The sequence below is a fragment of the Felis catus genome, chromosome B3, assembly GCF_018350175.1.
Source record: "Felis catus isolate Fca126 chromosome B3, F.catus_Fca126_mat1.0, whole genome shotgun sequence".
Classification (NCBI taxonomy): Eukaryota; Metazoa; Chordata; class Mammalia; order Carnivora; family Felidae; genus Felis; species Felis catus.
This window is the reverse complement of record NC_058373.1, coordinates 29,239,941-29,267,731: the sequence shown is the minus strand read 5'-3', so window position 1 is coordinate 29,267,731 and position 27,791 is coordinate 29,239,941. Positions and strand designations below refer to the sequence as shown.

The following is a 27,791-nucleotide window of genomic DNA, read 5'->3' as shown; positions in this document are numbered from 1 at the left end:
AACTGTCACACCTGGCACATAAGTGGTAAAACACCAAAGATGAATGGATGGCATTTGATCCATGCCCATACAAATCACTGCTTTTTTTTTTTTTTTTTTTTTTTTTTTGCACATCTATACTTTCCTTTGAGGCAAAGTAGGGTTTTCAGGTGCTTGCGCAGGAGTATTGATGGTCCAATTATAGTTATTCCTAATTGAATCTGGCTGTTAATGAACAGAAATGAATATACCACTAAGATCCCTAGTCCTAGAGAACAAACAAAAACACTTTAAAATTCAGTAAAATTGAGAAGATCTCAGAATGTAATGTAATATATTAACTTTCAGATCTGACTTTTCATATCTTCCATGTATTTTTAAAAGAAAATTCTGTAACTTATGTCTGATATGAATAAGGCCTTTTACATTTTCATTATAAACATTTAGGCTTAAAGTGATTATAACTGACAGTTAAGACCAACGGGAGCCAGTGGCCTGTTCATGGACAAATTATCTGTAATTCAGACTAAATCAAAAGTAAACATTTCCTAAAGTCCTTTCAGCTCTACATTAGTCCTGTGGAAGCCAAATGTAATAGACAAGCCCTTTCCCTTCCTCTCTGTCCTATGAATTCTATGGGCTCACTTTAAAATGAATAGTCTTTTCTATGAAGCAATGTTATATGCATTTTGAACCATTTCCACATCTAAGTCATCGAATGCTTATTCATTTTTCTGAATCAACATGTTTATTTCATCAGGAGAATGTTGCAAGAGTACCTGGGATGTGTTGTTTCATAGTTTATGATTAGTATTTTCCTAAATAATGGGATGGAGAGAAGAAGAAAGAAGTAGTCTGATGACCTTCACTTTTTTCTTATCTGCATTTGTTCTCTTGAAGAAGTAATAGCAGTGAATTCGTGTCATTTAAAAGTTTAGAAAGATTAAGTATGACAAATTGTTTTAAATGACAAAGTTATACTTCTGAGTATCTCATTTGAATATGCTGATAATCAGTTTAAAAAACCACACAGGCAGTAAGGGGAAGGCCAGCATTCTGAATCACAGAGCAGTAAAACTGTTGTCGCCAGCAATGATGTCACTCATTCCCAAGGCTCCAAAAGACTGTTGGAAATTAACTTTAGGAAGAAATGTCTTCTGACTTGCCATTGGTTCTAAAAGGCAATCAATGTTAAACAAGCACAGACCCCTTTTTGGAACCTATGTAATAAAGTCAGACATATTATTCTCTACTCATGCCTCTAGTCAGGGTCTGACCCCAAGTTCTTACGGCTACAATGGAAGAAAGCAAGGAAGAGCCAACTGACATAAGCTAACAGTTTGTGTAGATGTGCCTAAGAGCAAATAAACATCGTTTCTCAACTTTGTGTTTGTATTGAGTCCCATAAGACAAAAAGTATCTCTCCATGATCATATGAGATTACATTACAGTCTCCATGTACTTTCACAGTGTTCAGTTAACACCCCTGAGATTTGACTTAAGAAAAGTGATGGAGAGAAAAGAAGAGGTCACTCCTGTTTAGCCTGGATGCTTTGGTCCCCAGACAACGCATTGGCTTTAAAGAGTCAAAAGTCCTTGTGGTATCCTGCTTTTTCCACTGACAAATGTGTATGACCTAAAACATCTCAACTACTCTTCATGCGTGGAGTGAAGGGGATTAATACCTTCACTACCAACCATGAAAAATGAAGAGTGAGGTGAGGTAAAATACGTGAGTGAATTCGGCAGATCCTGTTACCGGACAATGAAAGGACAGTAATTTCTCTTAGGAAACTAAGAGAGCTGCTTTCTTGAGAAGAGAATAAGGTATATAATGTCATCTCACATCCTTAACAATATCAGAAATAATGCACGTTCAAGAAGTAAATACTTACCATGGCTATGAATAAAACTCTTCTTTGATGAAACTAGTAGCAAATCAAAATGAAAAAAATAATCCGTTTGGAAAAAACAAGTTATGAATTAGAAAACTAGAAAAGATACTAGAAACTTTCCAGCCAGCACTTCCACATTCTTATTTAATTGGTGGCATCTCTTTTTTCTTTTTTTAAATTTATTCATTTTGAAAGAGAGAGAGCACAGCAGGGGAAGGGGAGAATGAAGGAGGGACAGAATCCCAAGCAAGCTCCACACCATCAGCACAGAGCACGATGAGGGGCTTGAACCCACAAACTGTGAGATCATGACCTTAGCTGAGATCAAGAGTCGGGCACTTAACCAACTGTGTCACCCAGGTGCCCCTTATTAGCAGCATGTCTTCAGTGTTTCTAGGCTAATGAGATAAGCGTAGATCTTTAATAATGCCCCTCTCACATTCCAGATTCCATCTGAAAGGAGCAACAAAAAAGAAGCTGTGAAGGTGGACATGGTGGGCACCTGTATTCATGTTAAAAATAGGGAAGAGTATGGTAAAGGAAGACACTAAACAGGGACTTGTAACCTCTCTTCCTGAGAGAAAATTATGTCCGTGAAACAAGACGTGTGGCCCACTTGGAATAGCATGGAGAGGACTGAGGATTTGTACAGAAGTGGCTATAGCAGCTGCAAACCTTACATCTTCTCAGATTCAAACCCAATGGAGAAAAAGTGAGGGCTTTTTTCCAAGCATTTCAGCAAAAGAATCTCCCTCCACTGTGATGTGTGCCATCCCTGAGCCATACTGAACAGCCAGAAGAATAAACTGTGTCTTTTATTACCTTAGGTCCTTGAGTCAGAGTGAATGGGGGAGGAGCCCCACCTAAAGCACGCTGGTTATAAGAGAGAGAGGTAGTTCCTCAGAGAGAAATTTGGGTGCAGTTTCTTTAAAAAAAAAAAGTGGGGGCGCCTGGGTGGCGCAGTCGGTTAAGCGTCCGACTTCAGCCAGGTCACGATCTCGCGGTCCGTGAGTTCGAGTCCCGCGTCGGGCTCTGGGCTGATGGCTCAGAGCCTGGAGCCTGTTTCCGATTCTGTGTCTCCCTCTCTCTCTGCCCCTCCCCCGTTCATGCTCTGTCTCTCCCTGTCCCAAAAATAAATAAAAAACGTTGAAAAAAAAATTTTCAAAAAAAAAAAAAGTGAACGAATGCTTGGCAGCCACATTTAGTAAAACTGCAGGCTCTTGGTCACTGGATGCTTCGTATAGACCTGATTCAGGAGTGAGGTAGATTTAGCAAACCCTTGCTGGCTTTACTATTAATTTTAGGAGCTCATTTGCCATTGCTGTTGCTTCTTGTTCACCCACGGCACTGCTTGCGAGTTATTAAGCTGACTTCATGGTGATTTGTATAAAGCTAATCCAGCACTTGCTTGTTCTTGGGAGTCTAGCGCCCACAACCTGTCCTGCCAATATTCCTTGATGATGAACCGTGCTTTCAAAAGCAGGTGAACTGTCTCCTCCCCACCACAGTAAACCAACACATTACAGAGCCCTTTTTTTTTGAGGCCTCATTTTCCTGGTAGCTGTCTCCCCTGAAAAGATTCCCTTTGTGTATCCAGAAAAGAAACTATGGGATTTCTGACTTCTGAGTCCCAGTAGCTCTAATGGACTCTGTCCAGTTTGCCCAGATGTAGACTCTAAGCAAAGTGAGCCTTCCTAGGCTGCAGAGGACAGGGAGGGTAGGTGGCAAGCTCAGCACTGGCTGCACATTGCTCATTTGCTGCTGCTGCTGCTGCTGCTGCTGCAACAGTGAGCAGGTCTCCCAGGGGGAGAAAAGGGCAAGCCACTGTGCTCTGGGGCAAGGGAAGGCTGCATTTATTCCTTGAGGTTTCTTGTTACCTTATTATACAACTCAGATGGTTTGCTTTTAACGGTCTGCTTGTCTTGTTCCATCTGACCTATAAAAATGCTAACATCCTTTAAGTAGATTTCTTTTAAAGAGTTGAATGTTTCTTTGTCAGGTCAAACAGCGTATTTGACAATAATCGCCAGGATCCCACAGGACTGACCGCTGCTCTTCAAGCCACAGACCTGGCTGGAGTTCTGCACATGCTCTACTGTGTCCTCTTCCACGGCACCATCTCGGACCCCAGCACAGCCAGTCCCAAGGAGAGTTACACTCAGAACACAGTCCAAGTGGCCATTCAGAGCTTACAGTTCTTCAACAGTTTTGCAGCTCTTGATCTGCCTGCTTTCCAGGTACCAAGCATTGGTTAGTGATGGTGTTAACCAACCAAGAGTTAATATTTTAGTGTAGATAATGATGTGAGGTTCCTCTCCTGGATTGGGACATTAGGAGTAAACTACAGTAAAGGAAATCACAATATACATCATTTATTAAGCTACTGTCATCTGGGAACTATTTTATATACTCTACATATGCTTTCTCATTTATTCTCATGATCGCCCTGCAAAATATTACACCCATTTTGCAGATGGAAAAGCTAGAAGTTATTTGCCCAAGGTTACACGTGGCTATGCCAGGACTGGCATCTATGATTTTCTGATTTCCCCAAATCTGTGTCACTCTGCTACTAATAAATCTTCTGTGTTGATTTCTTCATAGAAAGGCATTATTATCCCATCAACTTTTAAATGTTAAGGAAAGTCTTACATAAACAGAACCAAAGTTAGATAAATTGTTTTGATTGATATGACTTTCTGTGGATGATTTAACTGATTTGTGTCCGGTGTAAAGTGTATGTATAGTTATACGTGCACACCCCCATAAATTAAGTTTTTATAGCAAAAGAAAGAAAAATTGCTTTATGCTGTAATACCAGACTGTCAGCTTAGAAATAGATTTTTTTTTCATGTGGGAAATTTAATTTTCAAAAACACTGAACCTTTGGAACAGAGCAAGCCCCAAGGAGTAGACTTTCTCTTTCAGTTTATTAACTGTCAAGTGATTTCATTAAAAAAGGAACAAACTTGGCAGATGATGAACCCATAATTTAGATGAATTGCTTTGCTCAGAGGGAGAAAGGGAAAAAGGTTATAGAGATATAAATGTATGAAAATGGTGGTCTTTGGCCATTCCCAATTAGACGAAACACTTGTTTTGTAGCTGATGACAAATGTGGAATTCTTGTCTTCCTGTCATTTTGTGCACAACAGGAAATTAGTGAGTAAGTTGTATCATTGGGCTCAATAGCTTTCAACTTGGTAGAGTTAGTTTATCCATCACAAGAACAGAATCCTGTTTAGGGTTAAAGCATTTCAGTTTCCAAAGCAATTGAACACTATAGCTTTAGATGGTAACTACATAATGTGTAAAGTTCTGAGAGTTTACAGGCACACCTAATAAGGAGATATCTGCTCCAGAAAATGCCAGTGATTCTTGCCTCTGGGTTGAACATCTGTGTTTTGTGAAGACCCAGGCCCATTGTGTTCTGTGTGGAAACAGCTTGGAAATCCGGAGACACTAGTTTTTGTCCTCAGAACATGGAGACCAGCAGTCTACCCATCAACTAGTCCAACTAGAGTGATTTCCGTTGTTACTAGGGATTATGAAAAGAAAATATCTAAAAACTGTCTCTTAGCATCTAGTTTTATAGGTCTTCTGACCAGTATTTATACTGCTGCAGGGTGCTCCACATCATAAGCAAAATCATCTGTATTAAGTCAGCCATTCCATGAGTCACTCTTGAATGTCAGATCCCAGATCCATGTGCTCCCCACACCATCCCTGTGAGCTCACAGCCTGGTCAGTCTCACTCAAAAGGAACACCACTGAACTCCAACCAGCCCTGCTCCCCGAATGGCCTTTAGGCACAGTTGCGATAATGTTAGAAAAATCAAAAGCTTATTTCTGGAGCAAATGTCAAACTAACATAAAGACCAAGATTCTTCCTTTCCAGCTCTTTGCCATATCCAGCCTGAAATGTACCCCCTACTTGAAAAAGCAGCAGGAAAGATACCAGAGTGACTCAAGAGTGTTCAAGCCATTCTGGTTTTTGTTTTATTTTTGTAATATTTATTTATTTTGAGAGAGAGAGAGTGCAAGCAAGCAGGAGAGGGACAGAGAAGGAAAGAGAATCCCCAGCAGGCCCCTGCACTCTCAGCAGAGAGCCCCATTCGAGGATCAAACTCAGGAACCTGTGAGATCAGGACCTGAGCAGAAATCAAGAATCGGACACTTAACTGACTGAGCCACCCAGTGACCCCTGTTCAAGCCATTCTTAGAATCAAATGCCCTGCCTACCAGGCAGAATGTCCTGTTCTGGCTGGTTCTTGATAATTCTCCAGTACATTTGTTTCTTTCCTCTCTGTCCTTCATGCAGCTCCATATTACTCTTAAGTCTCTCTTCCTGTTTTTTTTCCTCCTGTTTTCTTTTATCTTAGTCAATTTGGCCATCATTGTTTCTCATTCTCTCCCAGACACTGTTCCCAGGTATTCTTTTCTCTTTAACAGGTGCCTGGACCAGGAAAGCTCACAGGGGCCTCCCCCTGGCTGCCATCCTTTCAGTACTCAAGGTCCAGCACATGTATTTTTCTTACACCTCATCAGTATGTGCAGGGACCCACATGCCCAGAATTTCTAGCATCAGAGCCTTTAATGATTACCTTATTGTTCCAGTCACTTTTATGCATTTAAAACCAAACAAAAAAAAACTTAGTTACAACAACCACTTTATTATGATCACAGATTCTCTGGGTCCAAAATTCAGGCAGGGCTTATCACAGTAGGGGTGGCTTGTCACTACTCTCTGATATAGGGCTTCGGGTAAGAGGCTCAAATAATGAGGTGGGGGGGGCAGGTTGACACAGATAGCTGGAAGCTAAATTTATCGGGAGGCCCCTTCGCTCTCCTGTTCAAATCGTGGGATGACTTAAAGACTAGGTTCACCAAGGACTGTTGGCCAGAAACACTACATGTGGCTTTTCTGTGTGACTTGGGCTTCTTAAAATGACACGGTGTCTGGGTTCTGAGTGAGTATCCTGAGAGGAAGCTTCCAGAAAACAAATGTTCCAAAAGAAACAGAAGCTGCATGGCTTTTTAGGACCTTGCCTTACAAGTCATATAGCTATATATCAACCATGCTCTTGGTTAAATCAGTTATAAGCCTTCTGGATTCAAGGGGAGAAGGCTTAGGCCCCACCTCTCAATGGGGGGACTGTCAAAGATTTATAGACATTTTTTAAACCACTGCACTCTTTTTAGCAAGCTAAAGTAAATCGTCCACACAGATATCATTGATGTAGATGGGTATCTGATCAAGCATGTAATACTCAAGTAAATATAATACAAATATGCAATACTTGCATTGTAATGCAATTGAGAGAGTTTGGGAGAAAAGTACTATTTTTCTGATAAATGTGGTCAGAGAAACTCATGTTCTAGTTCATCAAAACAACTTACATGTCAAAAGTGAGATTTTTAGGACCTATGTTAATAAAAGACAGGAAAAGAGATTTTAGGTACAGCATGGATCTGACCTCAAGAAAAAATCTGGGAGACAGTTTATGAATTGCCTGTGTGGGTCAAAGGAACTGAAGAATAAAATTGAAATGAGATAAATGGTCTGACCTGCTAAACAGGATAATGTAAGACATGTTGACCATTTGAGTCCCAATGCATCACAAGAATGCAGAGCTCTAATAGGCATCCTCATCAAACCTTTCTGCATCTGGAGTCAGACTGATGTGACTGTAAGCCATTATACCACCAAGTTTTATGACCTTAGAGAAGTCATTTGAACCGTTATGGGCTCAGTTTCTCATCTGTAAAATAGAGATTAAAAACACCTACCTCACAAGTGTGAGGATTAAATGAGATTACATAAAGGCACTGTTCTAGCTAGCAAATAGTAGGCCCTCAAGAAATGTGGACTGGGGGCACCTGGGTGTCTCAGTCAGTTAAGTGTCTGACTCTTGGTGTTGGCTCAGGTCATGATCTCACAGTTCGTGGATTTGAGTCCTGTGTCAGGTGCTGACAGTGCAGAGCCTGCTTGGGATTCTCTGTCTCCCTCTCCCTCTCCTCTGCTCATTCTCTCTCTCTACCCCCCCCCCCACTCTCTCTCTCTCTCAAAATAAATAAACATTAAATTTTTTTAAATTTTTTTTAAATGTGGACTGACTCAGCTTCTGAAGATAAATAATTTACCCAAACCATTTTGCAGATGTTGATTCAGAAAGTTAACTTTTGAGTGAAGCTTCCCCAGTGCCCCTCCACACTTGTGTGAAGCCATGAACCTGTGTGCTCGTTTTATGTGGAACCCATCATGTGCTAGTAACAAAAGGTTATCCACTAGACTATTTTCTTAGCTTGTTCCATTTCATTGTATACTAATAAGGCTGTCAAAATATTTTTCCCCCTTCAGCAAAGAGTCTGATTTCACTGTGAATTCATATTGGCACAGATGGCCTTGAGATCCCGGATATTGTATATTGCATACACTTTGACAGATTTTACAATTGAAGGTGGTCTCAAGAAACAAATCAATGTACTGACTTGGCAATTAATTCTGACTAAAAAGGAAATATAGTTTCCTTGAAAAATTGGTTTAATTTTTATATTCAAACTTACATGCCCCTTGACCTGCTCTTATCAGTGAAGGTTAAACAGAGGGCACTGGGTCACAGCATGCTGGACACAACTAATTAAATAAGGGCTGAGCTGAGAAGGTGTCACTACTTGATTTAAAGGAACAGAGCTCTCCTGAACCTCTTTGGGGCTTGAAAAACATTTTGTCTCAGGGCAATGAAACTGAGACAGAAGGCACTCTTAAAATTTAGCAGTAATTTTATTTCCACAATACTCACTAACAGGACTGTGTTTCACCACTGTTAGGCAAAGTGAATTCACTGAAACTTCTAAGCTGCTATGTATCTGACCTGGTTCAAGGCCACCAAGACCTCAAATGAAGAGATGAGTTTAAAACGCTGCCTTTCCCCACAGGCCAGCAGTGGTGGTTCATTCCAGTGTCGGCTGCGAGTGTATTCCGTAGGCTTCGCCTCTCCCCTTTGCCCTCCTGTCGCTCTGTCTGTTTGACATGTTTATTAAATAGAAGCTTCAGGCTGCACAGACAGACCCAGGCTCTCCTCCTGCATCGCCCACCAACAACAGCCCTTTGCCTGTCTGGGGAAAGGATCCCAGAAGCCTCATAGTTGAGGGGGCTTCATCGTTTGTTTTTTTTGGGGGGGTCAGGGTGTTGTGTTTTTTTACATTCTTTTGGGAACATTGGGTTTATAGGGCTGTTTATTTGAATAATAACCAGTTGTTATTTATATTGCTTTCCTGTTTGAACATAAGTAAATAATTAGAATTGTATTTTTACCCCGGTGTTCAAGAAAATATTTTCTCCTTCAGAAAAAGAAAAGTATTAGAAGTTAGCTAAATGGTAACAGGAGATTCACAGGAGAATTTTAGCATTTTTATATTTTTCCACATTTTCTACAATGAGACTATTTGTACCATGGGAAAAAATAACTTCTTACAAATGGAATAAACAACTATGCTTTAGGTGGATAGTATGTCTTGATCCACAAAGTAAGAGTATTTCTCCATGTCTCTTTTCAGGTTAAATGTTACATTGATTATGGTCACTTATTAGAGCAAGAATCTCTAAACTGAACTGTCAAGCATAGTGCTCTAGAAATTTCCTATGTTTTTCCGGCACCATGGCAGAAAGTGCACAGGGTCCAGTCTTGCTTTGTGATTTGCAGCCCTGCCTGTCCCTGGGATGGGGAGTTCTAACTGCTCCTTGTCTTTGTCAGTCTATTGTAGGGGCAGAGGGCTTGTCCCTTGCATTCCGGCATATCGCCAGCTCTCTACTGGGCCACTGCAGCCAAATCTCCTGTGAAAGCCTCCTTCATGAGGTCATCGTCTGTGTGGGCTACTTCACTGTCAACCACCCAGATAACCAGGTAAGAGGCCCTGAACAGTTCCTCAGGCAGCTCCCCCAACACTGAGAGTGTGAGGTATTGGATTGAGAAAAGGCAGGCTAGCCTGCTGGAACCCATCTGTCCTGCGTGAGGCCCTTTAACCAGACTCCAAGGACACCTCTCTGCCTTATTCTACCCAAAGAGATTTGATCAGCACTAGATGAGCACTAAGGCTTCCTCTTAGAGTTATAAAAATAAAATTTTTTCAATAAAATATTCAGTACACAGAAGCATCTACTCCCTTACCACAGAGGTTCTGATGTTCTATCCATATATTTGTTTCAGTGTGATGAGGTAGAGTGCATCTTTCAGTTCGGGTCATTTTGCACGTAGCATTAGAGTCGGGTGCTTTCTGAAGCCACTCTTGACACTTGGCTTCTAGTTGCTTAGGGGGTGCTAGGTGGTGTTGGAGGGGGGCCTGAGAAAGCAGGACTTGGGCTTCTTCCCCTTGAGTCACTCAGAGTAGTTTCATTTTTAACTGTTTGGATTATGTGGTTTCCAAGCAAGATTTCATTTGTAAATAGGGTTCTGCTACTCTAAGAACTTGGGAAAACTGTTACCGATTTCATAAAATAATAATAATGATGATGAGCACCTTATTTCTCTTCATTTTTAAAACCAGAGTAATGGCATAACTAACACATCAAATAGTAGTTCCTGATAGCCTCATTTATCTAAAACCTTCTGCAACCTCAACTGTATGGATTATAGCCGAGAAAAAGGCCTCTGGACAACCATTAACCCTCACTTCAAGCTTAATAAGTTTTATTTTAGGCACATCTCTAACAACCGTTTATTAGCCTGCAGCAAACTAGACCAGGGCAGGAGAAGGACAGGAGTTGGTTATAGTGACAAAGCCAAGTTCAAGGTGAGAGTGGGGAAAGAAAAAATAAAAATAAGGCAGGGCCGAGAACTCAGAAACCACAGCCATCTGGATGAAAGGAACGCTAAACCCTGTATTTCCGAGAAGATCTGGATGCCCCCAGTGCTAACCTTGAATGAGCATGGAGGCAAAATGTATGTTCTTTGCATTCCCTTTGAAGAAGGTTGAGGAGCATGCAGTCCATTCTGGAAAGAACTCCATAGTTAAAATAGAGAAAATGTGGACCAGAACAAGTGTCATTTATAGAAAAGTTCCTCTTTTCCAGACACTGGTGCCAGGAGAACAGATCTTTTTCACCTCCCCCTCCCACCATGGGAACATTCTGGAAGTGCTTTCCCCTTGCTGACACCCCCCAGGTAGCGATGCATTGTCCTTTCCAGGCCCAGCAGGTTCATAAGTCTCTTACAAGCTGCTCTCACCATCTGAGATAGCCGCTGTTAGCATTTTGGCAAGTTCCCTTACAGTCCTTATTCTGAATACTTTTTCCAGTTTTATTGAGATATAACTGACATACAGCTTTGTATCAGTTTTAGTGTACAAAGTGATAATTTGGTATGTGCATATTATACAAGATTAATACCACAGTAAGTTTAGTTAACATCCATCATTTCACATAGTTACAAATTCTTTTCTCATATGGTGAGAACTTTTAAGATGCACGATCTTAGCAACTTTTAAATGTATGTGTGATACAGTACTAGTCAACATGCTGTACACTACATCCCCAGAACGTATTTATCTTAGAACTACAAGTTTGTACCCTATGACCACCTTCACCTGTTTCACATCCCCACCCTTCCATGAATATTTTACGTAGCTGAGATCATACTGTACATACATACTGTTATATCCTACTTTATACACTTAACATTACAGGTCTTCCTTTACTTACACTGGGGTTATGCTCCAATAAACCCATCAGAAGTTGAAAATATCTTAAGTGGAAAGCGCACTTAATACACCTAGCCTACTCTCAGGATGCTCAGAATACTTACGTTAACCTACAGTTGGGTAAAATCGTCTAACACAAAGCCTGTCTTCTAGTACAGTGTTGAATATCTCATTTAGTTCATTGAATACTGCAGTGAAAGTGAAAAACCCAATGGTTTCTGGGTAGGGAATGGTTGTTAAGTGGATCAGTTGTTTACCCTCATGATCGCGTGGCTGACTGGGGGCCAGCTGGGAGCTGCCGCCACCCAGCATCACCAGAGAGTATCTTATCAGTAGCCTGGGAAAAGATAAAAATTCAAAGTACTGTTTCTACTGAATATGTATCACTTTCATAAAATTCAAAAATCATAAGTCGAACCATCAGTCAGGCACTGTCTGTGTATCAAAACCATTCTTTGTGAATATCTATATTGAAGTATAGTTGACACACCTGTTGTGAATATCGTTGTGGCTGCAGGGCTCTATCCTGTATAGACAGCCCATGGTTTACAACTAATTTCCTGGTTTTTTTTTTAATTTTTTAATGTTTATTTATTTGGGGGAGGGGCAGAGAGGGGAGAGAGAATCCCAGGCAGGCTCCATGCTGTCAGCACAGAGCCTGATGTAAGGCTCAAACTCATGAAACTGTGAGATCATGACCTGAGCTGAGATGAAGAGTTGGACAGTTAACCGACTGAGCCACCCAGGCACCTCCAATTTCCTGTTTTATACTTAAGTTGTTTATTATGTATCATGACACTATCTACTGGACTTGTAAAGAGGTCATCTGTGGATGTGAGAGTATTTTGCTGTGTTACAGTTCTACGGCAAGAGATAAGCTCCTTCACCATATCCGCATTCGGAGATGGTTTGAAACTTTTTGCTTAAGCCAACTCTGTTATAATGAATTTGCTGAACTCAGAATTGTGTGGGATTTCAGAGAGTTTTTCTGCCAATGCCAGGTCACAGACTGATCCTTTCCTACAGATAAAGCACACCTCCTAAGTATCTGTGGGCTCACCAGAGTGAATGGGAAATGGGGTCAGGGGAACTGGCATTTGGAGATGCCATGACAGAGCAGTGACTGGGCACGTTGGGGCAAGCGGAAATAGACTAAAAGGGCAGAGAGAGCACCAGGCAGCACAAGCAGGAGACAAGTGCGCTATGGCTTGTCATCTGGGGAAGAAGACACAGCAGCATTTGGAGATCATTGTTGAGAAGTGAGCTCACTCAGAGAAAGAAATTAGAAAAGGGAAAAAAGCCAGATCTTCTATTTTGACACCTAGCCTCCCAGAAAGATTGAATATTAAACTGGACATCCACTTCTGATTTGAGGCAAGATCAGAGAAGTCAGTTCAGCCCCAAGGCAATTAATGAAAAGCAACAATCTATGAGAAGAAACAATGTGATAAAAAGTAGAGGAGAAATCAGAAATCAATAGACTTATAGTAAGTGTCAAATACTGAGACACTGCATCTTATGGAGATGTGGTTTCTAAGCATAACCCCTGATATTTGTAAAATCGTTGATACTGTTTTTCCCATCTGGTGTCTTTTGGACCTCATTAGCACTTCAGTGAGGACGTAAGTACATCAGGATGTAGTTCTGCCTCACATACAGGTAAGGGATAGGGATTTGAAGAGGTTATAAGTCCCCTGAAATGGTACAAAGAAATACAAAGATACAAAGAAAACTTTAGGTCCTGGGATGGTATAAATGAGCGTGTTTTATGAACACAAAATTGAACACAGTCTAGCAAAAGAAGGCCTGGGTTCTAACCCCCACTCTGCCACAAGCTGTGTGATCTTAAATCATTTTCCCTCTTGAGGCTTGAGGATGTTTGACTATACAAAGAGGTATACTGGTTCTGGAAATGACGGTGGTGATAGTCCACAATATTGTGAATGTACTTAATGCCACTGAATTGCAGGCTTAAAAATGGTTAAAATGGTAGGTTTTCTGTTATATATATTTTACCACAATAAAAAATGCTTTTTAAAAAAGGAAGTGGATTGTTCTAGATGACCTCCCTTGTGAGTTCCAGGAGTCCGTGATATTTTAAAGGCTAAGATTAGAACCACAGACAGACGAGCATTCTGATCTCATGAGGACTCCAAGCCATTTTGTGGTTTTTCAGATGCTCCTTGCCCTACTCTGGATCCTGTCAGCACCAGATGGCTTCATTAGCTGCCTGTCCACTCCATGGCAGTGAACCCTTAAAAGCTGCATATACCCTGGCTCCCCATATTAATAGAGGAGCTCCATTGACAAAACCAGTAAGCAGAGACTTACAGGTGAGATGTCAGGTGCCTTGCTCTGTGAAGCCATCTCTAGCTACAGTTGTTTCACCCACATCAAAGGGTGTGCTCACCAGCTCGTGGCTGGGCTCCATGCCATCCAGCTGCATGGCAGGGGCTAGGGAGGGGAGAAATAACCCCAAGCTTACTAAGAGGATAACTGCTCATATCCCAGTAGAATTAGGGAGTTTTCTGTAACTAAACAGCTGATTGTTTATTTCATTCTAAAAACTTGTTTTACTAAATTCCCTTTCTAATCTCCCCAGTAATTTGCCAAGTGAGTGGTTGCCTAGGGGATGTGGTAAATTCAGCTTTAAGGTCTCATCCTTTAAGGTCATAGATTCATGGAATCTTCACCTGTAAAGGCTCTGAAATATCTAGCCCAGCTGCCTCATATTACAGGTGGAAAAACTGAGGCTCAGAGGGAGGAAGGGAATTGCCAAGCCAAGAGCTGGCACACCCAACTCACAACTTGCAGTCAAGTTCCTGCCCTTTCCACCTCTCTGTTCTTATGAAAGTGAATGTACTTAACCTGATGCCACATTCTCTAAATCAGAGGAATTTCAGAGGAAAAATTATGATGCTCAATTCATTTAATGCTTCCGTATCATTAGTCAGTCATGTTAATTTGCAGGGCCTGTTTGTGCACAGTGGATCCTTTATTTTCTCCTGGGGAAACAGCTTGTGTCTTTAAAAGGAGATTTTGAACTCCTGCTGCAGCCTAAGCCTGTTTTATTAGGTAACTGCTTTGCATAAAGGATTGGCACTTTTTATTTGCCACCATTTAGTCTATTAACTGCAAAGACAGCCCCCCTGATACCAAAGATGACTTCAGGGAAGAAACCTGGATAATAAAAATAATACCCTATTCTTGATGGACCCAATCATGTTTTCTATCGGGTTGCAGTTTCTAATTAAAATTTTTTTTAATCAAAAACTTCCTTGTATTTTATGGCAATTTCATGACTGTTTCTAAATCCCTTCCCATCTAATTATTATAATGAACATAATTAGTATGTGCTGTCAGCCCTTCACTTTATTTACATTTTATATTGAATAATTAAATGTGGCCTGATAATTAAATTAACTCGAATGACAGATTATTTGACTGCCTGCATATTACCGTATTGGGAATAAGCACCTTTGCATATTCATTTTAGTTAGTGACTTTTTCATTTGGAAAGACCCCATAGATCCTAGCTATCAGAACCAGAGTCTCTTGTGGCAGTTGAAAGGAAGGATCCCTGTGGCCCACCCTCCCCCATCCAGCTTCTCGGTAGAGAAGTCCTTGCAAATCATTTCATCATCTGCCCTGCACTGGACCAAAAGCTCTTGAATGCTTCTGGGGAATCGGAACAGATGAGTAAGGCTGGACAGTGAACCTTTTGAAACTAGATTCACCCTGAGCTGGGTGACATGCATTTCCCAGGTCTTTTGTAATTTGATGACTTAGTAAGAAAACCTAAACGTTGGTTGACTAAACATATCTGAAATGTATCTATTGTACTCACCTCAGGCATTTCCCTGCAAAGAAAAACAGGGCACTTTCCTAGCTGTATACCATCTGCAGCTGAGGAAAGCAGACTGATGTCTTAAGAGTGGCAGTTTTCCAAAGCCCCAGTTCAGCCTTTAGAACTTTGAGAAGGGACCTAATTCCTACTCAAACATTCTTAACTTCACTCTTTGTTTTTCTCAAAGGCAGATGGTCCTAGGTCACACCCATTTGGTAAACTCCCCCGGCCCGTGCGAGTCCATGAATGGGGTCTGCTGTGGTGGGCTAAGGGCAGAGTCTCCAGCGTTTGAGGACTTTCTATTCTCCCAGTGTTGGCAGCTCGTTCTTCAGCTGTCACACAAACATTCACCTTTCTGCATTATCTTTCTTTATGTGACAGATACAGTTCCTTTCATAAAATGAAAATGTATCACGTCTAAGGAAAGCTTACCAATTTCAACAATATAACATTTGGCAGTTACTCTCTTTATATTACAATACCAAAGAAAAATGTGGGATTTTTCCCCAAAAAGAGAACAACACTTTCCTAATTAAACTTAACTTCTGCCTAAACATTTAACACTTCTAGTGAGTGACCCAGCTAGTATTACAATGGAGAAATTTGCCAGTTAGCACTTTGGGCTGATTGTATTAAGTCACCAATTTCACAGAATCCGCATAAAAGACACCTTTTACTTCGGTCATCTCTTTGGATGAATTTTCCCATGCAAGGGTGGTTGGAACTACCACATGCTCATAGCACATAAACCACCTGAGAGGTTGTAGGGAACTCCTAGCCCCATTACCAGATCAACTGGAGTTGAAGGCAGTCCCACCAAGGAGCCCGCACTTCCACCACTCAGCATGAACACTGGCCACGGATACTTGTACTGAACTGAGAAAGAAACATTCTTCCCCCTGTGATTGGAATGGCTTCCTGATCTGTGACTCTTGCAGTTCCCACAGATCCTCCCGTCTGTGGTCAATGCAGCAGTAGTGAGGGTGGCACCCGAATGGATTCACATCTTGAATCAGTCTGCAGCTAAAGTTTTGAATTAGCTCTCCACTGGTTCTACAAGTCAGATGTCCTAGAGGATAAGAGCATAGGCTCTGAAGTCAGCTGGCTTAGAAATCCCTATTCTGCTCTATGCCAGCACTATGACTTCAGGCAAGTTACTGAATGCCGAGCCTGACTCCTAGTGAATGCTCATGAAAGGTAGCTGTTGCTACCCCTGCTTGCCCTGTCATCATCACCTTCATGACACTGAATAATACAGCTGATTCAGCAGTAGGCTAAACTCCTAATTCTTACGTAGTGATCTGAAACAAACAGGATTGTACAGATAAACTATCCTTCCTTTGCCAGTTTCCTCAGGTTCTCATTTTTGAGGGACTCAGATCCGGAACATTGCAGTAAAATAACTGTCGTGAAATCTAACAGTAAAACTTTGAAGTTGGAAGCTAGCCATAGCTTTATCCCAGTTGGACTATGAAAAGTTGGGATCCCACGAAGGCCCTTCAGCAGTGACTATGAGACCAGGGGCATGAGTAGGGTCATTCTGAGGGCTAGTTTAACTGCAAGGTGGCATGAAGTTAATCATTCCTCTCAGTTCCATCCCAAGACTAGGCAGAGCCATGGAAGACACACAAGAGGAAGCCAAGAAAACCGTCAACACCCTCTTCCCAAGGTACCCAAACCCAGACCCGCTGAACAGGATGAATACTGTCAGGGTAGCTGTGTGCACAAACCTCAGTCATCCTTACTCCCTTGAACGTCTTCTATTGGGACGTCAAACATGCATAAGAATATGATGCCAAAGGGATATTTTATCCAGAGTTTAACTCCTGACCAGTGATTATTCTAATTTTTCTGGGCCTGCCTTGGTCTTCAGTCACAGAGGAACTTTTTTCATAAATCACTGAGGTAGATTATAAAGAATTAATGTGCAGTGGAGCGCCTAGGTGGCTCAGTCAGTTGGGCATCCAACTCTTGATTTCAGCTCAGGTCATTATCTCACAGTTCATGAGTATGAGCCCCGCATCAGGCTCTGCCCCAACAGTACAGATTCTAATCTCCCTCGGGATTCCCTCCCTCCCTCTCTCTCTGCCCCTTCCCAGCTCATACACACTCTTTCTCAGAATAAATAAACCTTTAAAAAAAAAAAAAAAGGATTAATGTGTAATCGCAAAGAAAACACCACTCCTGAGATAGGAAATTTTATTAAGACCCTCATTAGTCTCAAAAAGCCCACCACCATGGAACAAATCCTGGTGCAGCAGTCAGGACTGCTAGATCCTTCTACAGCTGCAGAGCTGACTGACCCTGGGCAAGTCACTGCCCTCTGGGCTTCAGTTTCCTGTCTGTAAAAAAGGGTGATTTGAAGGGCCCCTCCTACTCTGATAGAGGATGGAGTGTGAAGTCATGGCCAGACCAACATAAAAAGATAGATTTAATCATTTTCATTTCTAAGTATAGTAATCACAAATATTCCACTCTAGCCACAGCTGGTCTCCTTGCTGTTCCACAGACACACCTCAAGCCTTTGTTCTAAGTGCTTTCTACTAGAATACTTACCCTCAGAAAGCAACATGGTTTGGAGAGGCTTCCAAACTTTTTCCTCAGATATCATGTTATCAGGCCTTCTCTGACCACAATATCTAAAACAGTTACATAAGCCTCATGGTCACTGTTTCCCCTTTACCTTGCTTTATTTTCTTCACACACTTATTACTTCCCACCATGTATTTCTTTTGTCTGTCTCCGCACTCCCACCCCCACAGCATCCCACTAGAATGTAAGCACCTTGAGAGCAGAGTCTTGTCTCCAGTGCCTGCAGCGGTGCCTGGCACATAGCGATTACCTAATAAACGTTTGTTGATTGAATGACTGGGTGTTGAGATGATACATTTCTCCTTAGGCATAATACTGCACAAAAGGTTAAAATGATCTCAGATTTTGAAAGATACAACACTTCTATTTTACTGACCAAACCTCCTGAACTCACTTCTAGCTAAAAATTTAAGAGCCATTTCTTTGGCACTATGGGTTACTTATCTTCAAATCTGTTCTAAAAGAAATGGCTTTGTTTTGTTTTTGCTGGAGCCAGTAGTTTTGACATCCAAAGGAAACTGCGTGTTTAAAGGTTTGGCAAATATTGTGCTTGAGAACACAGTGGTGTGTGAGAGAAAAGCTTTGGGGGTGGATCACATCCTAGCCCCTCATTTCCATTGGGTGGTAAACAGAGGCAGGCTGTCGTGAAGGTCGCTTTCACTGACTATAGCAGAGAGACAACAAGTGCTAACTCACAGGGTTGTTTTGAAGAGTAAATGTCATCCTGATCACTCAGGTCTCAGATTTGACTCTCAGCTATGCCTGTGGGGTCTTTGCTCACCAACTTGGTGCCATTGTCATGACAAATCTACTCTGACTTACGATTTGGTTTTTAAAAAAGGTTTTTGGGGTGCCTGGGTGTCTCTGTTGGTTAAGCATCCGACTTCTGATTTCAGTTCAGGTCATGATCTCACTGTTTGTGAGTTCAAGCCCCAAGTTTGGCTCTGTGCTGATGGCATGGAGCCTTCTTGAGATATTCTCATTCTCTCTCTCTCTCTCTCTCTCTCTCTCTCTCTCTCTCCCTCTCCCCCTCTCTCTCTCCCCCTTCCTCCCTCCCTCCCTCTCTCTCTGCCCCTCTGCCACTTGCTCTCTATCTCTCTCTCTCAAAATCAAAATAAATTTAAAAAAATAAATTCTTCTTAAAAAAAAAGATTTTCAACAGTTATGGCCCACTCTAAGAAAGCATACTGCAGGAAAATCTATACTTAAAGACCCCCAAACCACCATATCGTTCAATTTAATAACATTTCCTAAGGGCCTCTTTAAATGTTTATCTTAAATCTCTTCACATGTAGTTCCTTTGAGAATATGTAGCTTTAGTGGGCCGTCAGATGCTGCACACCTTGTCAGAGAACCTGGTGTGTGAGAGCCCTTTCCGGGCAGCAGCCCATGGCTGGCCTCTGCTTCAAGGCATCACTAGTACATTTTTATAGCTTGTTGAGAGGATCATGGGCTCTGGAGCCTGGCAACCTAAGTTCTGATCCCAACTCTCCCACTTACCAGCTCTGTGATCCTGGACAAACCACTTACCTTTCTGGTGCCAGTTTCCTCACCTGTAAACTAGGGAAGCCATCAATAACATCACAGCCTTGTTGTGCAAATTAAATTAGGCCATGCACATGGTGATTAGCACATTCCCTGGGCTGGAACAGATGTTGACTGTGATGTTATTAAAGTGATCATTGTCTGCCTCCTGATTCCCTGCTCTTAGTGGGAGAAGCCCAGGAGTGTGCCCTCGGTAAGCCCTGACACATGATATCAGCTTGGATAGGCCGTCTCTGCTGTCGGGGTGTGTTTCCCCACCCATGAAGAAGCTGCGGAAAGCTCTGCGTGTCCGCTGCCTACAGGGTTCCTCTGTGGACCCAAAAGAGGTAGATGCACCAGGGGTCCACTTGCAGATGCCTCTGGGCTGCCACTCCGTGCACTGCTCTGGTGTAGCTGCCAAGGGGCAGTGACTGGGAGGGTCAGTCTGGCTCTATCCAGCTGCCAGTCCCCTTCCTAAGGTGCATGCCTCATGCAGCTGGACATACCTGGCAGGTGACAAACATATGCTTGTCTGGACAGCAGTGAAGGAGAATCTCCACTCACCACTTTGCATTGGAAAAGTAGGATGAAGGAAGACCTCACACCCAGATCATTCTTTTTTGTACAGGCAACTGCTAAACTGAAAACACACCACAGAGATCACTCAGAGGTGCATTGAGATTGTGTTAGGAAAAGAAACTGGAAAATGGTTCACATGAATCACTGTGAACATTTAATGGGTCTTAATTGGAACCTTATCCTACTGTACTTAGAGCAGGGAGATGAAAGCAAAAGAAATCTGAGAGACCATTTATTTCACTCGAGAAAGCAGTAAACTGAAACTACAAAAAGATTTGACTACTATTATATTTTTATGATTAAATAAAATTGTCATAGACTGGTGCTGGTGAGCCCATAAATGCTCCATGGAATGCATCCATGCTCTCTGACTGCTGATAGGATGTGACCAGAAAATCTATCAGCCTGTGCTCTGCATTTATTAACCCTGCTGTTCTCACACCACCCAAGGTTTGACCCAAAGCTCTCCTCCCAGGAATGGTCCAAAGCCCACTTGGAGTATTTGTGTTTTAAGGCATCATTAAATGCATTACCCACCCACCTCCCTACCCACCCACCCCCCCACACACACACACATCCTGTTGGTCTGTGATGGACATAATCTTTCCAGTATTATGTGTGTCTGTGAGCGTGTGTGTAATTATAAGTTCTCTTTTCTTAAAGAAGTGACTTTAGAAAATCAGAATAGCTACTAGTTGAGAATTTGTGGGCAACATGTTTTGTATGATGATTCTTTTATTCATTCTTAAGAAAAACAATAAGCTTTTTTTAAACCACATTTAAATGTAATATCTGTGTGGGTATAGGCAGCATAAGGTGCTTATGTATGTGAATGCTCATAGCACAGGATTATATTATTTCTGCAAGTTCACAGGCCTTTAGAGACCATTTAGTCCAACTCCCCTCATTGCCAAAGAGGAGTAGGACTTGAGCTCAAAATCACTGGAATCAAGCCTTCTGACATATTATCTAAGGCTTTCTGCGACTAGCCTTCCCACTCACTCCCCTTTTCCCCACTCTATGGTAGATGGCACACAGGTAATGCAAGTAAACAGAAAACCCAAAATAAAATAGTCCCTCGAATGTATGATGATGAGTCTGTGTCATTTACAAGGTCTGTGCTCTTTAGACAAGGTTCTTTCTCAAACATAAATTAAAATTAAAATCTGGGTATAGTCCCTGACAGATTATACAATCCGTGACTTTAAGGGTGAGCCAAGTGTTTGAGATAATCTAGCCCAAACTTCTTGTGCTGCAAATGTGTTTGAAGGGAATTTAGAACATGCCTTATTTGAAAGGTAACTCTTCTCACAGAATAGACAACATAAAAGAAGGAAAAAGAAGCTCTAACACAGAACAGAATGCTGGAGGTGACTTATTCTTGGGGAAATGCCAGTACTGTGAGCTTTGTGTCCATATGAGCATTCATCACTCATTCCTTCTCTCATATATCCACTTTTGCTAAATGCCCAGCCTCCATCAAATCACGTTCTGGGAGACGCGGAGATGAATACAATCTAGACCTTGTCCTGTGGAACCCACAGCCTAGGAGCAGTGCTGTCTGTGCAGAGACTCAATCCTTCCTTCAGCAAACACTTAACCAGTACCTGCAGTGGTCCAGGCACTGTTCCAGACACCCAGGATCCAGTGGGAAACAACATAGACAAAGCCCCTGCCCTCAAGTTGCTGACATTCTGGGAGGGAAGGGAAGGAAAGACCATAAACAAATGTGGATCTATGCTAGAGGTTCCTCTTAGAGGTCATTCATGGTGGAGGTGGCGCTTTGGCTGATATCTGAAAGTAGAACAGGGGCGCCTGGGTGGCTCAGTCAGTCGAGCGTCCTCCTTCAGCTCAGGTCATGATCTCACAGTTCATGGGTTTGAGCCCCATGTCAGGCTCTGTGCAGACAAGCTCGGAGCCTGGAGCCTGCTTTGGATTCTGTGTCTCCCTCTCTCTCTGCCCTTTCCTGATCATGCTCTGTCTCTCTTGCTCTTAAAAATAAAATTAAAAAATTTAAAAAAAAAGTAGAACAGATATTTACTGGGCAGCAAGGTAATAAGAAAGACCTTCAAGGCATAGGAAAGACCATAAGCAGAGGTACAGGGATGTAAAATAGCCTGGCAGGTTCAGGGAACAGCAAGCTGCTCATTCTGACCAAAGTTTAGGAGGCAGGGGAAGGAATAAGAGCTAAGAGTAAACAAGCAGGCCAGGCCCAGGTCTTGAAGGGACGTTATGTGCTAGATCAGGAACTTGGGAATTTTCACCTCTAGGAAATAATGAGAAGCCCCTGAATATTACTAGCAGGAGATGATATGTTCAAAGTATGTCTCAAAGTCACTTCAGGGGGCGCCTGGGTGGCGCAGTCGGTTAAGCGTCCGACTTCAGCCAGGTCATGATCTTGCGGTCCGTGAGTTCGAGCCCTGCGTCGGGCTCTGGGCTGATGGCTCAGAGCCTGGAGCCTGTTTCCGATTCTGTGTCTCCCTCTCTCTCTGCCCCTCGCCCGTTCATGCTCTGTCTCTCTCTGTCCCAAAAATAAATAAACGTTGAAAAAAAAAAAGTCACTTCAATATGTGGAAAATAGGAAGGTAGGCATTAAGAACTTTCCTACTGGAGCCCAAGAATTGAACAGAGGCCCCTGGTTCTGAAGCATCATTCTAACCTATAGGAGCACAATGATGTTTGAGGAAGCAGTCTGCCCAGACACCTCTTTTGCATCCCTTTGCTGGTGGTAACCTATTTCCCTGAGGAAGCAGAGAACAAACAAGCCACTCACTTGCTTCTCACTCAGTTTCCCTGGAGGGACACAGTAGGACAGCCACTCACCCCTTACTACATGAGGAGACCCTTGTTTCTGGAGGATCACCTGCTCTCCAAAGCTTGTGAGAGGCCACACCCCCAACTACTGGCTTTAGTTAGTCCTCCTGACCCTGGCTGCTTTCCTCCCTTTTTCCCTTCTTCCCTCTCTCTCCTTCCTCCTTGACACTGTGCTGGGGCTTGACAGCAATGAATCCCTGGGACCACCAGGAAAGAAGGCTAGTGCTTAAAGGGCCTACCTCCCACACAGTCTGCCAAGATCTCTGCATTTAATCTCAGCCTAGAAATCTATTTTATGGCAGAAGCAAGTTTGGGAGGAGAGAGAAACTTATGTGCAGTGCTAACCAAGGGGTTCTATGTGTTTCTCTGCTCGGAATTTGATTTGCTTATGTATGTGGACAGACTCTCCAAATTTTTCTCCCATGTTATTTAAATAAAGCCACTTCTACACCCTCCCTACTCTACCCGCAAGGCATCAGATGAGAGAAACAAGGTGTGTGTGTTGGGGGCATGCCATTTTCTTTATATGATTCATAGAGGTCACTGGCTTCAAGGCCCCTCCTGTCCTGTTGTTTCTGTCCTGGGCCTGGGCTTTGGGTCTGATAAGACTGGTCAAGAGTGATGTGGACAGAGAGGCTTGGCCTGGCCACCGTGGCTGCTGCCTCTTCACCCCAGCATTGTAGCAGGACCAGTTTTATGGAGAGGAATGTAACAACTCCTTTGTTTTGGTCCTGCTAGAAAAAATAGTCTTTGTTCCAATGATTTACAGATTCTCTCTGCTGTCTCTTTTAATGAATTTAGATGTCTAGACACCTATTTTTGCCCCTCTGTTGAGGATATCTTGTCTCTGACAAGAAAATGAGAAAAGCAAAACAAGAATTCTTAGGCATTAAGAATTTGCCTCAGTGAGATTTAACTGTTTGTACACACATCTGTGCTACTTTATACTCCACTCACCCTACCACACTGACACAACTGGTTGGACCTTAGGTTTAACAGACCAGCTCACAACACTTGCTGAAAGAGGCTGCCCCTGACCCACCCTGCCCCTGCTGTCTGTACTGTTGTGCCAAGAGGCTGGTGAATTCCATAGGGTGCTGGCCAAAATACCCAGTCGGCTATTCTTGCATATCCAAAGATGGTGTCCCCTGAGGACCTTGAAGGCCCTGGCCTGAGTAGGCCCAAGGCCCTGATAGGGTAGGTATAGGCCCCCTGGAGCTGAGTTTAGGAACCAAAGCTCATTCATTCATTCCCCTAATACTTACTAAGCACCTGTTGTTCACCATGCACTGTGCTAGGCACCATGCCAGATATTAGGAATATAGCAGTAAATAAAAGGGACATAGTTCCTGTCCCTACAGAGTTTAAAGCCTTAAGACTGTTGAAAACTGGGGATTCACATCTGTCTTTCTTTGCCTAAACAGGTGTTCATATGTGTGGAGCCAAGGCAGGGCTATGTGCGTGGTTCTGTCTTTTGGTCCATGGCAGAGATAGGGCTGGGGTCCTGAGGACAAACGTATTTAGAAACTTGCCAGCGGGCATTCTGAGAAAAAAAAAATGCAGAGCTTTCTAAAACCACTGATGAAATTCCTTCTAAATAAGGGGGAAATTCAGGATCACTCTTAGATCTTAGCAAAATCAGCAGGATTCAGAGGATAAGTAGGTAAAACTGAACTTGACCATTTTCTGTTTTGTTTCCTTGAAGGTACATGATTTCTAGAGAGCTGAAAATTTTATGATAATACACCATGGTTGTATCTATGATTGACAGGTAGACACACCCATACATACTTGTCTACTTAGGCAAGAAACTGCTACAGAACCTTTTTCTAGCTTATTGTTGTTATTTAGTATCATAGTTATGGTATTGTCAGGGAATGAGCTGTTCCCATATAAGTGAACTTTGCAGATGACCAAAGTTACCTTTAAAACATGATATGTATTTAACGTGAACTATTTGTGATCATATTTTAAATATTATAGTTTCCTGGGGCACCTGGTGGCTCAGTCGGTTAAGTGTCCAACTTTAGCTCAGGTCATGATCTCACAGTTCATGAGTTCAAGCCCCACATCAGGCTCTACACTGACAGCTCAGAATCCAGAACCTGCTTTGGATTCTGTATCTCCCTCTCTCTCTGCCCCTCCCCAGCTTGCACTCTGTTCTTGTCTCTCTCTCTCTCAAAAATAAACATTAAAAAATGTTTTAGACAAGGGGCACCTGCGTGGCTCAGTCGGTTGAGCGTCCGACTTCGGCTCAGGTCATGATCTCACGGCTCATGAGTTCAAGCCCCGTGTCAGGCTCTGTGCTAAGCTAACAGCTCGGAGCCTGGAGCCTGCTTCCGATTCTGTGTCTCCCTCTGTCTCTGCCCTAACCCACTCGCATTCTGTCTCTGTCTCTCTCAAAAATAAATAAACATTAAAAAAATTTTTTTTAATTTTTTTAGACAATATTAGTTTCCTTCCTTCTTAAACTTAAATTATACTTAATATGTTATATGTTTTCTTAAAATAAATATCTACTATAGTGTTAGGCACATGAGGATTACCATGTGTGTGGAAGCAAATATTTAAAGTGTAGAGTACTAAGTAAAGATAATGGGTGATAATTAATAAGATACTTTACTACCATATGGTAATGTTCTCAAAACCAACTGAAAAGAGTAGGGATATTTAGTCTTCTACTGAGTGGTTCTAGGCAACTTTTTGAAATTTCATTTCTGCTCAAAATAATTTTAATTCCCACCTCTTCACTTATTAGTGTCAGCTGATGCTTCTTCCTGTTGTCAGTGTACCTAACTCCAGAAGTCTCCTAATTTGCTGACTCCAACTATCCTAGGCCAGAAAACCACTTTTATTAGACTTGCTTCTGAAACGTGAATTGGTAGACTGAACTGGAGCTTGTAGAACTTTCTTGTGAGTGATTGACACGGATTTCGTGGAAAGACCAGGCACTCTTGAAGGCAGGGATGTCTGACTTGTCACTACCCCATTCCAGGTCCCTTGTACCGCACTTGGCCAGAGTAGATGCTCAGTAAACATTTGATGAATAGACTAATTTGTCTGCTCAGAGGCCTGCTTGCTCACTTCCTGGTTCTGGGCTGAATTCCAGGTAGTCACAGTTGCAGGAAAGGGGCCCTCTGGGTGAGGTGAGGCCAGCTATTTTCCATTTGTACAACAGGATGGACTCTCCACAGGCCTTCCTAGCCACTCTCCTTGGATCCTGTAAAATACACACAGCAGTTATCGTTTTACAGATGTGAAATCTACACACTCTCCCTAGGCCCACTGCGTTTCTAGACCAGACTTATGACTACTCAGTACCCCACCTCCACTTTCCTCTTTTTCTGTTTTAAATTTAAGTGTTGGGAAAGACCATTCAGCTTATACCAAGGATTAACATTGTAAGTATATTACACACGATAGCATTTGTTTCAAAAGTATAAGACCAGCTTTGCAGGCACTCAAAACTCAGAAGACAGCCGGCTGCAAGGCCGTCACAAGCCAGTGCTCGCTGTACGGCCACACGTCCCAGCAGTCCGCTCCTGAGAGTCTGGCTCTCCCGCCAACCCTCCTCTCTTTCAGATTCTTATGTCTGATGATTTGAGGCAAACCCTTGGCACTACCCAGCACTGTCAAGAACTGGCTATTCAATACCTTGCCAAGCAGAATATAGGTTTTTGAAGAAAGGTCTTTTGTGTTGGTTTAATCTGTGTATGTTGGTTGGTTTAGTCTGTGCAGAATGGCAATGTGTCATCCTCATCTTCATGTGGGCTGGCAGAGGTGTGCAAGAAGCTGGCTGGCAGCCAGCCGTGGGAATGAACTCAGGCCCGGCGACAGAAAGCCTCTGTACCCAGGAAGGGATGGACTCAGTCTGATAGCCCTGGATGGGTCTGGGAGGTGAGAAGCCAGGACTCAGTCATAGGAGTTTTCCATTCCCAGCTCCACCAATGACTGGCTGGGGGACCTGGGGCAAGTCTCTTGAACTTTCTGAATGTTGGATTTCTTTTTATAAAAGATTATCATCATCCCTGTCTGCCCACTTTCAGAGAGCGTTTAGAGACTCAGATGATGTAGGTAGAGGGGCTTTATAAACTACTGAGCACTGTCTCTGCCGGTGACCGGCTTTATGTTGTGGTGGGTATTGCTGAGGTTCTAGCAATGCAGTGTCCTACAAGACTTTGGATTTCTTCACACCAAATGAGACACCACTCAATACTCACAAAGAGAGGATCTTTTCCAGACCCGTCCTTATAACCAGGCTAAGGAGCCCTGAATTGGTGCTTAGGACCCTGAGGTCCCCAAGCCTAACTTCCTTCTAGGGTAGAAGACAAACAAAGTTCATTATTTAGGGGTGTCTTGATAGGCAGTTGGGGCTGCAATAACAAAGTACCATAGACTGAGTGGCTTATAAACAAGACAAATTTGTTTCTCAGAGTTCTGAAGTCTGCGAGTGTAAAATCAAGATGCCAGTCTGCCTGGGTTCTGGGGAGGGCACCCTCCCAGGTTGCAGACTGACAGCTTCTTGTATTCTCACATGGCAGAAAGAGCCCTGAGGGCTCCCTGAGGTCTCATTTATAAGGCACTAATCCCATTCATGAGATTGGGATGTCCTCATCCCAATCACCTCCCAAGGGCCCCACCTCCTGATGCCATCACATTGGGAGTTAGGGTTTCAATGTATGAATGGAGGAGGGACACAAACCTTCATTCTGTGAGAAGGAACTAGATATGCAGATGTAAGGCAACATGATGTGAAGATCATTGCAACCTCCAAGTTAGAAAATGGCATCTGTATCTAATAAGAGATGTGGTATGATTCTTTCCCAAGGCAAGTCACAGATGAATTTGTGAAGTAGGAAGCC

At 42.6% G+C, this 27,791-nt stretch overlaps 1 protein-coding gene across 7 annotated transcripts in view; it reads left to right on the top strand.

The window, feature by feature from the left end:
• Positions 1–27,791, top strand: part of SCAPER (S-phase cyclin A associated protein in the ER) — a 521,436-nt gene that overhangs the window by 479,935 nt on the left and 13,710 nt on the right. For all 7 annotated transcript variants that reach the window (XM_045058993.1, XM_023255046.2, XM_023255044.2 and 4 more), the window contains 2 exons: positions 3,874–4,111; positions 9,632–9,781. In XM_045058993.1, the coding sequence (XP_044914928.1) occupies positions 3,874–4,111; positions 9,632–9,781 (388 nt within the window). The remainder of the gene's footprint in view (positions 1–3,873; positions 4,112–9,631; positions 9,782–27,791) is intronic.